At 50.2% G+C, this 15,069-nt stretch overlaps 1 protein-coding gene across 1 annotated transcript in view; it reads right to left on the bottom strand.

Annotated features, from left to right (window-relative positions):
* Positions 1-15,069, bottom strand: part of Crtac1 (cartilage acidic protein 1) — a 122,744-nt gene that overhangs the window by 46,344 nt on the left and 61,331 nt on the right. The window contains exon 2 of the mRNA XM_051146583.1: positions 3,257-3,453. Within this exon, the coding sequence (XP_051002540.1) occupies positions 3,257-3,453 (197 nt within the window). The remainder of the gene's footprint in view (positions 1-3,256; positions 3,454-15,069) is intronic.

The following is a 15,069-nucleotide window of genomic DNA, read 5'->3' on the forward strand; positions in this document are numbered from 1 at the left end:
AGACAAAGTAGGAGAGCTGGACAGAGCTAGCATATGACCCACTTCCAGACACGGGTAAGAGCTATGAAGGCAATAAGCCAGTTAAAGAAGTCAGGGCATAGTTTGAGATAAGGTGCTTAGGGGGGCCTTACGTGAAGAGTGAGCCCTGAGAAAATCAGTGGGAGAAGCATTGCAGGAATTAGGAACAGCAAGTTTGAACAAGTTTGGCAAACATGTAGGAAGTAGGAGAAAGGGGAAGGGTTAGCACAGCAGTTTGGCCCCACCGGGAGGAGTGCAGGTAACCGAAAGATTTTTAAAATGGTCTGTAGAGCCATTGGAGATAGAAGAGTGTGTGAGGCCCATTCGGTTCCTGTTCTATAGACTCGTCAAAACAGATGGGTCAAGAGCTTGCCTAGAGGACATTGTAGGGTCCTGGGAGCTTCTAGGGACTGTAGTGCTAACATCCCAAAAGCTGGCTGAAGGAGAGACACAGCACTGTCAACACCCCAAAGGCCATGTGACTTTACCGGCTGGTAGGGCTCCCAAAGAAGCTCTCAGGACCCTCACAGAGGGCAAGGTGGCAGTGGCTGAGTACTGTCTGGTCTGGACCCAAGAAAGCGCTGACATGGCACAAATGCCCCTGCTCCATGCCCAGCCCATGTTGATGAATCAATGGATTACTCAACTACAAAATTAACTGAAACCCACAGACATCCCTCAAACCCACAGAAGGTCACCAGGAGGTGTACCCTTGGGCCTGAGACTGCTGGGCACTGCTGCTGTCCTTGCCTCTGCCCCTCAGGTGCCTTGGTGCCGTTCTCCTAGAGCCAGGTCTCCCAGGCTTCGGGCTGGTCTGCCTCCCTTTGACATCTCTTTTCTCTGCTTAGGCAGTGGCTTGCTCACCTTTTCTTCCTGAGACTTAGTTATTCAATTTTAATTAAGCTTGTAAAGACCAGGCTGGGGCCAATGGGAGTCACACGGTAACCCTCTCTGTTATGGGGCTTAGAAATGAGGGACCGGGAGAGGATGTTGGATGCTGAGAGAAACTGCAGGCTGTTGTGGGGGAAAAGCATGTACCTCTGGAAGGACTTCCACACACTCAGGCACCCTCAGGGCCCACAACAGTGCAGGCACACAGTAGGTGGTCACTAGCAATTTGTCCAGGAAATGAGAGCATCCACAGGGGATATTCATTGTTTGGGTGACTACATAATTGGCATGATGCCCAGGTAGTGGCCATCGTCTTGGGCTGCAGTGTGGCGTTGAAAATTGGGGTCCTATCCTACTTTCAGCTGGAGGTTGTCAACATCGCCCTGCCCCGCCCTGCCCCGCCCCTCGAACCTCTACAGAGCCATTGCTCTGGGATTCATAGTGAGCACTCTAGGCAGGGATGCCTCAGAGACAGCCCTAGGGTCTCCTCCTCCAAGGCCACTGGCTTGGGGGAAGCTGTACCTTCCCCTGGCATCCTGTCAGCAAAGTCCACTTAGGACAGTTGTCCCTGTTCCTGCTTCCTGGCTTTCCAGGGCCATCCTGGGGACCCATCCCTTCTGCAGGCATCCCGGACTCTGCTCCTTTACTGACCTTGCCCCACATTAAAGAGTTGATCAGCCCATCAATTAATCGCGCCCTAATCCAATCTCGGCTTGGTGGAGAGAGGGCAGTAAATCCAGCTGGGTAATCATGCCCTGATATTTGTGTTGGGATAATTACCATCTCTCAGGCCTCACTCGGTGGCAAGATGAGATGAAAACCCATAAAACACCACTCGGGGCTGTGGCTCATTGTTTCTTGGCGGCACAAGACTGGCTCCCAGCCAGCCTGCCCGCCCACCCCTGCCCCTGGCGCAGGGCCCCAGCCTTATTCCTTCTCATTCATGCAACCGGCTGAACTCAAATTCCAGGGGGCAGCCTGGGCGGGATGCTAGACTGGGACTGGAAGCCAGGGAAAGCCTGCGTGTGTTGCTGGGGAGTGTTGAGGGGCAAAGGGTCCCATAGCCAGGCACTTGGTAGCCTCCTGGACCTCGAGGAACTCAGGACAGTGCTTGTTTGTAGATATCTAAATGGCAGATTAGATAGACCAAGAATCAGCTGCCATCTGGAAGGTTCCTGTACGTAGACAACCTCACCTCTAGGAGGTGCCATGGTTGGGACGCTCTACAAATTCTACCTAACTGCCCTATAGGAGTGGGCTTATTGATGAGTACAGTTTAGTCTGAGGAAATGTGGGACAGGGGTAGGGGGTGATCTACAGTCTCAAGCCCCTAACTTGTGAAATGCTGAGTGTCCACCGTAGCCCGGCTCCCTCTTTGTCCCTGGGACATGGGATTGAGAAGAGCTACAGCATGTCTTGATGCAAAGGACAGACTAGGGTGGGACCTGGGGTTTGAACCCTGAGACTTAAAGGCCATTGGGTTTGGGAGAGTCAGCCAGCTTCTTAACACCCTAGTTTCTTCAAGGTAATGTAAGACTGCTAATAATCAGACTGCTATGAGCCTGCCTGAGGTTGGCTATATAAAGCTCCAAGGGCTGCGGGTCAAGGCCTGGCACACAGAGGACATTCTTTATATCAGTCACTCATAGTCTGATGGACATCCATTTCCCGGCCACTCGGTGTGGTCCCTGGGCCATCTGTACCCGATAGCCCAGGAGCAGTCAGAATAGCAGGCTCACGCCCAGACCAGAGAAGCCAGAATTCATTTATATAGAGCTTCAGTTAACAGGGATGCATGTGGTGTCATGGGGGCTAGAAGAGGCCCCAAGAACTCCAAGGTCAGCCTTCCTTGGAGTTGTGTGCCCATCCCCGTCCTGGCATCCAGAGTCTCTGTCTGGCACACAGGAACCTGTTGGAGGAATCCTTGCGCTAGGCTAAAAGCTGAGGTGGCAAAATCTACAAGGACTCCAGAGCATTTGAGAAAGGCCCGGAGCAGCATGAGAATCGTCCTCGGGACCCTGGACTGGGGCAGAGGGGCATGGAAAAGGTGCCCTCCTCTCCTCCGGCTGCCCCACCATCTCTGTGTGGTCCTCCAGCTCCTCCAGACCACTTCTGGAATCCAGAAGGCCAGTCTTGGGGAGAAGATTCTTTTTTGGGGGCCCCTCTGCCCTAGTGCAGGGTCCTGATGATGAAACCCCGAGCTCCAGCAGAGGAGCTGAAGGGTCATCCTTGGGTCTCTGCTCAGAACACAAGATCCTGGAAGCAATGGAGACTGGCCAAAGAAAGGGCTGTCGGTGAAGGAAAGAGCTAACTGGGGCAGGGAGAGGACTGAGAGCCCGACCCTCACCTGAGAAGGCGTTGTTGGTGTTGAGAAAGTAGATCTCCTCACGGCCATCCCCGTCGATGTCACAGGCTGTGACTCCAATGGCGTTCCCCTGCCGGTCCCTCAGAGCGTAGTAGGGTGAGCTGCGCTCGTCCACTGCAATGTTCACTAGCCGCTTCTGGGCTCGAATGTACTTCAAAACCAGGTTGGGGCCGTTGTACCTGGAGAAGCAATGGGGGAGAGGGGTTTGGGGTGAGTGGCTAGGTCCACCCAGCTCACTGGAGCAGGGCGATGGGCTCAGGCAGTTTGACTTTGGATCAGCTTGGCCCCTGGAGTGCACAGGAAGGAAGGAGCCTTGCCTCAGGAAGCCCTGGGTCAAAACAACCAACCAACCAACCAACCAACCAACCAACCAACAAAAACCCAAAACCCAAAACAAACAAACAAAAAAACCAAACCAAAACAAAAAAACCTCAGGCTAGAGTAGATCAGAGCCGTTTAGAACAAATTCAATGAGCAGGCTGGTCAGGGGGGCTGGGCAGCCAGGGACAAGGCCTAAGCTAAGGGCCTGGCTGCAGAGAAACCTCCCTGACATTTACCGTGACCATTTCAAGGTAAAAGCCGTTTTCCTACTGATGACCTCATTAACCTGATGTATAACGAAAAAACAGGTGAGACCGGTGTGGGAGGCCATGATGCTGGTAACTCACGTCACAGACGAGGCCCGCCTGAAACGTTCAGCCCAGAGGAGTTGAGTGTAATTCCGAAGGGAAAACAGAATCAGGTGTCAGTCCTGCACCCAGGCATCTCTCTGATCTCCCAGGAGCCCTCACCCTCCATAGTGATCCCTGGGGAAGGCTGCATCCGCTGGCTAGCAGGAAACACCGAGATTCGACAGCTCTGGGGATGGGAGAGGACCCATCTCAGGATTGACGGCTACCAGGCAAACCTGCTGGCTCTTTTTTTAGGGAATTGGGAGGAAAGTTAAAGCTGCCCCTCATCTCTTAGGCCTGTCTCTCCTGAACCCGTGCAGCCTCCTTGTCACACCAAAGCCTCACACTTTCCCAGACAGCATGGCCCTCTGCTTTAGGGGCTTTCCACTTGCTGTGCCCTCTATGTGGGGTGCTGGTCTCAACAGCCACACAGCTGGCTCCCTCCCCGACTTCCTCTGATTCTCTCTGACCGTACTCCCTGCACCTGTTCCTCTACCCACTTACTCTTTCTCCATTTCCCCCACAGCTCAACCAGTCTCCGTCTTCTGGCTCATCTTTCCCTGCTCTCTCTGGTCCCTCTGGAATGTTGACTTGGCAAGAGTACAGCCTTTCCTCCTTGTGGCGCTCTAGGTACCTAGAACAGCACCTGGCACATAGTAGGTGCTCATTAAGTCTTTACTGAGTGAAACCTCTGAGCTTGCACCTGAGTCTTGTGGGCTCAGATGCCCCATAGTCAGCATCACCTCATCATTGAAGGTATCCAAGACTTTCCCAGACAGCATGGCCAAGCACCATGCCTCCTGACTCCAGAACACTGGCTTTTCAGGATCTCCAGAGAAACCCACATGCCCTATTCACCAGGGGCTGCCGGCTGGCCTGAGTTTCCAGCTGAGTGTGTCTACGATGAACAGTGCTGGCTTAGATGACCCAAGGAGGACATTCATCTCACCTGGGTCTTTGGGAGAATTCTTTTCTTAGTCCTGAAACAGACCCGACCTGGTTCTCTCCTTTGTCACTAGAAGCCAGTGAAGTCTGGGGGATGCTGGTGGCTGGCCAAGAGCCTTCTGGCACCCACAGAGTGAAAGGGGAGATGCAGCTCATGGAGGCTGAGTCAGCGTCGGGTGATGGAGGGTGTGTGCCTTAGACACCTTGATGAAGTGTGTCTGAGAGCCGAGTATCAAGGGTGCAGTTACCTTTAAAGACACGCCAGGGCAGGCGAGACGGAACACTTGGGTTCCAGCCCTGTCAGCAGCTGGCTCCGAACCCCACCCCCAGGGATGTGACTTTTAGGTGTTAAATGCCAGCCTTGAAAGTCCCAGGCCCTCCACTCTCCCATCACACTGCACCTGCCTTATCAGACCATTGTGTTCAGTAAGTGTTGGCCTCACTAAGCGCACTGTCATTCACTCTCTTGCTCGAGCCACGCACAACCCAGAAAGGGAAAGGTAGGACATGTTTCTGAAAAAGAAACTGAGGGTTGGAGAGGCCAGGTGAGGGCCAAGGTCACACAACCTGTAAGTGGCCGCTGGGCTTCTCTCTTCAGGCTAAGGACTCTATGCTCTTCCCACGCTATGACATCATCACTCAGTCCTGTGCATATTGATTTCTCTGGTAGCTTCCCCAAAGTAGTGGCTCCGAGGGATGTGCGTGAACTTCACGTAGGTGGTGGAGACAACAAGAGCCACACGTTCTAACAGCATTTTACATAATTTTCCACAACGCTTTCTGCTTGGTGATCTCATGGAGGCCCTAACTCTGCTGTAGTTAGAGTGGCGGCCTTGGGCTCCAGACCCCACTGTTCTCCTCTGTGAGATGGAAACTGGACTATATGAAGCTGCGGGGGCGTGCATCCGGGCCTGCCCTCTCCCATTCAACCAGACTACTCCCAAGAAGATGCTTCCAGAATGGGGTGAACAAGGGGTCCCTAGGCTGAGTGGGACAGCCTGGAAGGCCTGCAGTCCCAGGGCTCTGACTAAGCTTAGGAGATGGGCAAGGCCAGTGCTGGAGTGTCCCACGTAACACCCAGCACTGACACCTCGTTTACCCTCTACCTCTTAGGTAACCCAGCTATTTGCCATGCCCTGGGGTGAGCTCCCAGCAGGAGGGGAGGGGAACGTGGCCTTCCCACATGTTGGAGTCTTTTGCCCTGAGTTGGGCAAAAGCCCCTGTCACTATGATGTGGCATCTGATCGTTTTTTCTTGGAAGATCACGGGTGCTAGTCTCAGGGTGCCTCCTATGGGGATGTCGAGGGTAAAGTAGATAGGCTGGGTCAGTCTTGACTGGTTACACAGTTAGCATATGTCAAGGGGCTTCCCAAACCTTACACGGGGCTTGGAAGGAGGTCTAACAGTCTGGTCATGCCTCCCCAGGTAATTAAAGACACGCAGTCTGTTCTGAGGTGGGGCAAGGCCAGGTGGGGGGAGTGCTTCCTTCAACAAGCCACGCTGGGCTGGCCTCATAGCACCAACAGCTGCTGTTCCCAGGCGCTCCCCAGGATGAGCCCCTACCCCCTTTTCCTGGGAGCTGTTGTTACAGCTTGCTTCCTCACCAGCCCCTGAAGAGGCACTACCCTTCCCGGCTGTTCCTGTGTCTTTGTTCAGCTGCGGCCACCGCTCCATGGGGGATGTTCTCCCACCATCCTGTGTGAAGTCAGCCCCACCTGCCAGACTAGATGTGACCTTCTCTCTTCCGGGCGCCCTGCAGCGTCTTGCGTTGGCTAGCTCTCCAGAGGGCAGAGGTGTCTGTACCACATCCCTCCCCTCATTAAGTGCGTACTGCTGGAGTCCAGAAGGTTCTGTGTCTCTAGCGTGTGCTATGCCTAGGGCCTGCTACAGCAGGTTCTCATACACGGGAAGCAAGAATAAGGGGTTAGGGGAGAGACGGGGAGAAAGAAGTGGGGGCGGGGACGAAAGGTGGAGGGTACGTGGGGATGTGAGAGATAGGGATGGGAGGGTGAGAGAAGGAAAGTGAAGGGCTGAGAGGTGGAGTGTAGGAATGAAGTGATGGGTGATAGGATGGACGGGTGGTGAGAGTTGGGGGGTGAGGGGTAGAGATGGAGGGTCAGGATGAGTCAGGATGGGGTCAAAGGAAGGATCAAGGTGTGTGCGTGTGTGTGTGTGCGCATGCGTGCACATGCGCACATGTTTGTATGTGTGTAAGTAAGAGGGATGAGGCATGGGGGTAAGGTGATGTGTCTCTCTGTTTGTGTGGCTGAGGATATATGTACGGGAAGCTGTCTGTTTGTTGGGAAGGGTGTGTGTATATCGAAGTGAGGGCGTGAAGAAGGTGTGTGTGCAGAGGTGAGGGAGGGCGAGGGATGGGCTGAGGAGGTGAAGCAGGAAGGAACGTATTAAAGCTATCCTGGGCAGCCTTCAGAGAGCAGTTCCCATGTGCCAACTGTGGCGTGCACTTTTAAATCCCACTTCATCGTCACGATAAGCCCAGGGTGCTGGTCCTATTAGCAGCCCCATTTACAGATGCGGACCCTAGAGCACCGAGGCGAAGTGACTTATCCACAGTCCTACCCTGAGGAGCCTGGGAAAGCCATGGGGTTTTGTGTTTCTTTCCTCCGACATTTGCTGGAGAGCACTGTATTTGTATAAGTCCAACGGGCTTTGAAGAACAGTTAAATGGAGTCAGGAAATGGGGCGGAGCCCCATGTACTTGAAAGACAGCTATGGTGTTGAATACCAAAGGGTGTTGCGGCCGTGGTTAGACCAGCATCGCCTTGGGAGTGCATCCTGACTCTGGCCTTGAGCTTGCCACCCAGTCCGTCTAAGTTTTCAGCTTCCTCATCTGTAGCTCAATGCTGCTCACACCTCAAAGGATAGCCGTGAGGAGTGTGAGAGTGTGTGTGACAACACGAGGTAAACTGTGAATAGTTACACAATTGTAAGCTTGCATCATTAAAAAAAAAAAAATCACAACAAGCCCGAGGCGTGACCTTTCGCTCCCCAGTGTTCAAGTAGCTAGTCTCTAAACATGCTACTATTTCTCATCCCAAACATCCCACCCTTGGTTGTCCTGCCTCTATAGGCAGATTTCCTTATTTATTCCCCTGGCTAGCCAGATTTCTCAAGAGTTGTCTTTATAAGCGGTCTCTGCTTTCCCATCATGCATTTCTCTTTCCCATCCAACCTTGGTCTAAAAAGCTGCGTTAGTTACTGTCATTGGTGGCTCCGTCTGTCTTTACTACCTTTGGCCTCTTAGATGTGAGTGGCACTGTGGCCACCCCCAACTGCCCTCCACCATCCCATAGGACAGCCTTCTCACTGGGCTTGGCAATGTCCTGTCTTATTTTCCTTCTCTCTCTGGCTTCTTCTCCTTTCCTCCCACTGATGGGTCCCTTTCCTATTCCTACCCTCTGATTGCTGGAGTCTCCAGGCCTGGCTTCTGGTTCCGCCATCTTCTCTCTTGCTCGCTCTTTTACTATTTGATCATATCCATTCCTATGACTGACAACCCCTAAATTATATCTCCTGCTCAGGCTCAGACCCATATATTCGACTGCCTACCTGACATCTCCCCTCATGCGCCTGAGATGGAACACGTCCAAAATGGAACTATTGATTGATCCGGCTCTCCCGCCCCCCAAAATGGGCACCCAGGCACTAAAACCAGAAGCCTGGCACCAGCCTCAGTGCTACCCCCTCCCCCTTCATCTTCCCATCTAATCCATCAGCCCATCTTGTCATTTCTACCTCTAAAAATATCTCAGCTTTATTCTTTTCTTTCCTCCCCGACCGACTGCTACTGTCTCTGGGGTGCCTCCTTTCTTCGTTTCCTTGCTTGTCCCACTGATCTAATCTCCTCCTACCATAGCCAAAAGCATCTTTTAAACATGTAAGCCACATTGTGCCAGCGGCCTACCTGAGGGTCTTGGGTGGATGCTGTGGTTTGGGTCAGCCATGCTCCGCTCAGGCACAGGTGCTCAAACACTTTGTCCCCAGCAGGTGGCGCTCTTTTGGGAGGCTGCAGGACCTTTTGGACTGGGGCCATGGCTTATGGAGGTGGGAGTGGGACTTTGAGGAGTAATCCAGGATTTCCTTCTGCTCCTAGTTGCTGCTTCCCGGTCCACCAAAATGTGAGCAAGCCTTAGCCACTCTCGTCTGCACCATGAGCAGCTTCACTATGTGCTCTCTGCCATGGTGGACTTTATCCTCTGATACCATTGGCCGAAATAAAATGCCCTCCCCTTAAATTGCCTCTGTCAGATATTTTGTCGGGGACCGAGAAAAGCCAATAATGCCTCAGCATTGACAGCGCCTGGGGCCCGGCCTCTCGGCTGCCCACTGACTTTGCTCAGCATGCTCTCGGTCGGCTTCCTCCAGCGGCACTCCACAGCTGGCTCATCTCTTCTCTTCCAGCTCCTAATCCCTGCATCCTCTTTCCTGCAGTTACCTGTTCTCTGGCCTATTGCCTGTTTTCCCCAGTAGACTGTGAGAGTCAGGATGGTAGGTAGGTACATGCCTACTTGTTTCACTTCCACCAGCCAGTGCACACCACCTGTCCAGTAAATATCCTCACAGTGAACAGAAGAGAAGGAGCAAAGTACTAAGATATCTTATGGCTGAACAAAAGGCGCACTCATGCCCCAATTTTAGTAACTCCCTAAACATGTGTACAAACAGAGCAGTGATGGAGAGGATGTGGACAGCTAATATCCTGGGGAGGGGTAAGAAAGAATTACTGATGGAGAGAGATCTACTTGTTGTTCTTGTTGTCGTTGGTAATTGTGACCTATGTGAGTGGAAAAATGACTTAGACCGTCACATAGAGGGGTTAAAAAAAAAAATGCAATCACTGAGTATTTACTATGTGCCAGGTACTAGGTTAAATAATTTACATGTGATATCTCTTTTTATAAAATAGAAAGCTTTTTAGATTTGAAAGATATGTAACATATCTATTTTGAGAATTAAGAACAGGAAACATCTTCTAAAAAATTAAATTATGAAAAAAATCTACCTGACATACTAGTCAAGAAAGAAAGAAACAAGGAGCATACACCTTTAATCCAAGTACTTGGGAGGCAGAGGCAGAGGCAGGGGGATCTTTGTTAGTTTGAGGACAGTATCAAAGAAAAAAACAAGGTGGGTGGGAGGGGAGAAGGGCCTGGGTAAGAGAAGGGCACATGTATACAGAGATGTCGGACATTAGAGATGCACTACACACAGATGGACATGAGTGTCAGCGAGCCTATAAACAGAATCACACACAGAAACACACATGAAGAGGTGGGACTCAGACAAACAGAGATGCATGGAAAGGGGGAACCAGTCAGCCTGTAGACTGGAGAGATGCAAGCTGGGATGATTAATTAGGCTTGACTGTCAACCTGATTGGAGGTAGAGTTCCCACGAAAATAACCCTCTGGGCATGCCCATGAAGGCGGTTCTAGAGCGAGTTTACTTTGATTGGTTGGGATTGAGGAGACCCACTCTTGCCTGAGGGTGGCACCATTCCGTGGTGAGGACCAGATCCAAAGGAGCAAAGGAGCTGAGCACCTGCTTTTGCTTCTCTGCTTCCTGACTCTGAAGCAACTGCCGGGAGCTCCACTCCATCCATGGCTTCTCTACTCTGATGACCTGTGCTCACACTGTGAACCGAACAACCTCTTTCCTCATGGTGCTTTTGAGGGTGTTTAACATTTTTACTTTATTTTATTATGCATCTGAATGTTTTGCTTGCTTGTATGTATGTTTACCATGTGCATGCCTGGTGCTCAAGGAGGCCGGAAGAGGGCGTTAGATCCTGTGGAACAGGCTGTAGATGGTTGTGAGCCACCACATGGGTGCTGGGAACTGAACCTGGGTCCTCCACAAGAGCAGCAAGGTCACTGAGCCTTCTCTTCAGCCTCTCAAGGTAATGACAGAACTAACTAATACAGCCTATCACCAGGAGGCCGAGACATTGCTACAGGGCAACAGTCCCATCTGGTGGCTACTTTAGACACTTCCTGTAAAGTGTCTGAAATATGTCACATTTTCATGACTATGAGCATAAAAGAAGTATTTTATTCTTGGTCACATTAATACCCTCAGTTAGGAGTGAGATTCTTATCAAGTGGTTAGCTAACCAGTAGATAAGATAAATTGAGAAACAAATTTATCTTTTGGTCTAAAGCAGTAATCAGCAAACTATGGCCTAAGAACCATGTGTGGCCCCCTGCCTACTTTTATAAGTACAGTTTTATTGGAACACGAGTATGCAAAATCATATATCACATATAACTGCCTTTGGCAAAAGACAAGTTTGAGTAGTTGCAACAGGGACTGTATGGTCTAAAAGCTAAAAGTACTGTTTAGCTCTTGGCAAAAAAACCCTATCAACCCTGATCAAAAGGTTGTTAGCTATATATATTATCACATATATAATATCTCAAATATATACTATATTATAACATAGTATGGTATAACACATATAGAATATATGATAACATATAATAAATAACACATACACACACATATATGATATATGATAAAATAGCTTGAGTTTGGGATGGCCTCGTGATTTTTTTTTTTTAATATTTTATTTAATTTTAATTTATGTGACTTGGTGTGAGGGTGTCACATCTTGGAGTTACAGACAGTTGTAAGCTGCCATGTGGTTGCTGGGAATTGAACCCTGGTCCTTTAGCTTCCAAAACAGGCAGTGCTCTTAACCACTGAGCCATCTCTCCAGCCCTGGCCTTGTGATTTATTCAAAACATGGTAAAAGTGATGATGGCCAACCAGTTCTGTTCTTAGCCTTTCAGTAGCCTGGTGGCTTTTATCTGTCTCTGGGGAAAGCTAATTACCATGCAAAATATTTGGTGTTCACCATATATATGATAATATAGGATAGCTTTATATAATACCATCATCATAACAAAACAAAAAAATTTAAGTAAGGTTGAATAAGATTTAAGTTGGGGTTCAGCATTTGGATTTACATTAACAACAGCAAAGTGTGGTCAGGGTCAAGATGTTAGGCCTCAGGATGGGGATGAGAGGCTGAGATGGAGCATGAGAACATTGGCAGAATGAGACGGCGAAGAGTCACTCAAAGGAGAGCTGTTTTTTATCGATGACCTCGTTGGGACCAGATGGCCATTTCAACAATGAGGACATACATGAGCCCTTTAAGAGAGATACAGAGCAAAGGGGTGTGGCAGGTGGTCTCTGCAGGCAACCAGGATAACTTCCTGTTTCCTAGGTGTGCTCACATCACTCCATTCCTCCAGAGCGTAAGCCCATTGAGTGTGGGATGGGCAGAATGTGGCAAAAAGTGATGTTTGGCTGGTTCTGGTCTTAGCCTTTCAGAGGCCCGGCGGCTTCCATCTGTCTGTGGGGAAAATCTGGTTACCATGTAAGAGAATTCTGATGTTCATGAGACAATCAGGAGCTGCAGCTGTCAAGTCAGCCCCACGGAGGAGCCGTGAAGCACCAGGCAGGTAGACCAAGGCCTCTGTGGCCTTCAGCCCAGCCTGTTGACGCGGGAAGCCGCAGAACGAGCGCACTCAGGTGTTCCGTAGAACAGGAGAACCACCCAGCAGGTTCTAGACCAAATTCCTGGTGCCCGGGATGGGAGGAGCAACAAACCATTTTTAAGCCACTAAGTTCTTGGAAAGAAATCAGATAACGACGAGCTATCACCTCAGACCTAAGGGAAGAAAAAAAAAAATGTATCCCTGGAAAGTAGGAAAAAGGATTACCCATAAGTCAGCGGGGTTCGCTAGACATGCCGCTTGGATTCACAACCAGCACATCTGACCAATGGGAGACCGGATACACCTGCCAAGGAGCTAGGCTCGGAATATCTGGTTGCCCAGAGCCCCCAGAGGGAAGATTGTAAGGAACACAGGAGCGGGACGTGGCAGTGCCTGCCTGTAATCCCAGGATTTGGGAAGCTGATGCAGGAGGAACACAAGCTGGAGGCCAACTTGGCTGCTCAAAAACAAATAAATAAAAAAACAAAGAAACCCAGGACAGCCCCTGCCTGCCATAGGGATTTCAGATGCTACCATTTTTTTTTTTAGCCCTTGTTTTCTTGCTAGCTCGGTACGGCTTGGGTATGAAATCTCTCTCTCTCTCTCTCTCTCTCTCTCTCTCTCTCTCTCTCTCGTAAGCTCACGTGTTTGAAGACATAGTGTTGTTTTGGGAGGCTGAGACCTGTGACTTCAGTTCGAGGTGAGTTCCTGGGGACAGGCCTTGAAGGCTAGCTGTGTCTGTTTCCTCACTCTGTCCCAAGCCTTCTGCCTCATGTTCTGCCACTAGGTGAACAAGCTGTGCTGCTGGCTCCCCGCAGCCATGGCCCGAGCTAGCTCAGCCACCATGCCTTCCCCTCTCCCTCTGACACTGTGAGCAGAAAGGGCCCTCTCTGCTCTGGGGCTTCGTTTGTCAGGTATTTGGCCACAGTAATGAGAGAAGTAAGCAACACGCAGATGTGGCTAAATATTCCCCATTTTAAAATGTGTACCTTTGAAGCACAGATTAGCTCTTTGGAAATGTATGCAACGCTCTTCTTTCCTTTCCTCATATTTAATTCATTGAGAGCCACTGAAGTTAAATAGGACCTGAAAACATAAGGGAAGACACTCAGACAGGGGATTCCCAGGTTGCATTCTGGAATAGGATCCGTCTGGAGGAGAATTCATCATGAAAGAGTGGGGCTTTGGGAATGGGAGGTTTCTGAGTGTGATGAAGGGAAGGTAAATTGTCTAAGCCTGAAAGAAGTGGCAAGCAGACGTGATCTTGATTTAGGAGACGGCCAGAGTGAAGGTGACCACGTGAAGACAACGCTCTACTGAAAACAGTAACTGGGATGAAAGGAAAGTCCTTTTCTCCTGAAGGGTGGGCGGTTTTCCAAAAAAGGGATGTTTGGTACTTAAAGGTCAGGATAATCTGCAGCCACAAGTGTCTGTGTTTTGTAAAAACGCCACATGGAGTGACCGGTGTATGCCTCGTTCCAAAAAAGCTCTGCATTCCCATGTGAGCTCGGTGCCCTTGGAATTTCCTGTAGTTTGATGTGCACAGAAGCACCCAGAAGGCAGAGAATCCCCCACTGGCAGTTCTGTCCCCCACTGTTCCTAGGACAACACTGGGACTGGGCAGGTTCTCTCTCCTGTTTGTTGATATGGACAAGGATGGTGAGGATGAACAAGCCTGTGACTCTGTTCCTCAAAGTAATTCCAGAGAAGGAGGGAGACAGGGAGGCAGGCATTGCAGAAACTGTCAGAGGAGGGATTCAGGGGCCAGATGGAGGCCGTTAGCTAAGGCGCTTTGATTGCGTGTGATGAACACTGAAGCTGAACCAGCCGAGGACTTTCTTGGCACAGATTCTAAACTATAGGAAGAGCAAGGGTATAGGTAGAGCTGAGGTGACTGGAGTGAGGGTTAGGAGACAGGGACTGCAAGGCTTTGCCTTCCTTCCCTCTTCCTCGTCTCACTGGTGGCCTCATTCTCTCACACCACCCTTCTGTTCAAAAGGCTGGAACAGTGACAGCGTCCCAGCCTCATGTATATATGAGCTCTAGTCCCACCTTGAATAGAAAACACTTTCTTCTCTCTCTCTCTCTCTCTCTCTCTCTCTCTCTCTCTCTCTCTCTCTCTCTCTCTCTCTCTCTCCCCCCCTCTTTTCCCCTCCCTCCCTGGACAGTACTTTTTCTTATCATCTTATTTATTACTGGTGTATGTGATGTGTGAGCTGAGTGTTCAGACACCACCATGTGCATGCAGAGATGAAAGGACAAGTCAGTTCTTTCCTTCCACTTGGTTGAGGTGGAAGTCTTCCTTGTTTCTGCTGTGCTGTATACTCCAGACTACGAGGCCCAGGTAGTCTGTCTCTGTCTCCCATCTTGCTATGGGCATGCTGGGTTAACAGATGCAAGCCAGGCTGGAGAGATGGCTCAGAGGTTAAGAGCACTGTCTGTTCTTCCAAAGGTCCTGAGTTCAATTCCCAGCAACCACATGGTGGTTCACAACCATCTACAATGAGATCTGGTGCCCTCTTCTGGCATGCAGGCACACATGTGGGCAGAATGCTGTATAAATAAATAAATAAATAAATAAATAAATAAATCAGATGCAAGCCACTGTCTATTTCCTTAAGAATATTTATTAGTTTTTATTTTATGTGTGTGA

Source organism: Acomys russatus, chromosome 5 (genome assembly GCF_903995435.1).
Source record: "Acomys russatus chromosome 5, mAcoRus1.1, whole genome shotgun sequence".
In the NCBI taxonomy this organism is placed as follows: Eukaryota; Metazoa; Chordata; class Mammalia; order Rodentia; family Muridae; genus Acomys; species Acomys russatus.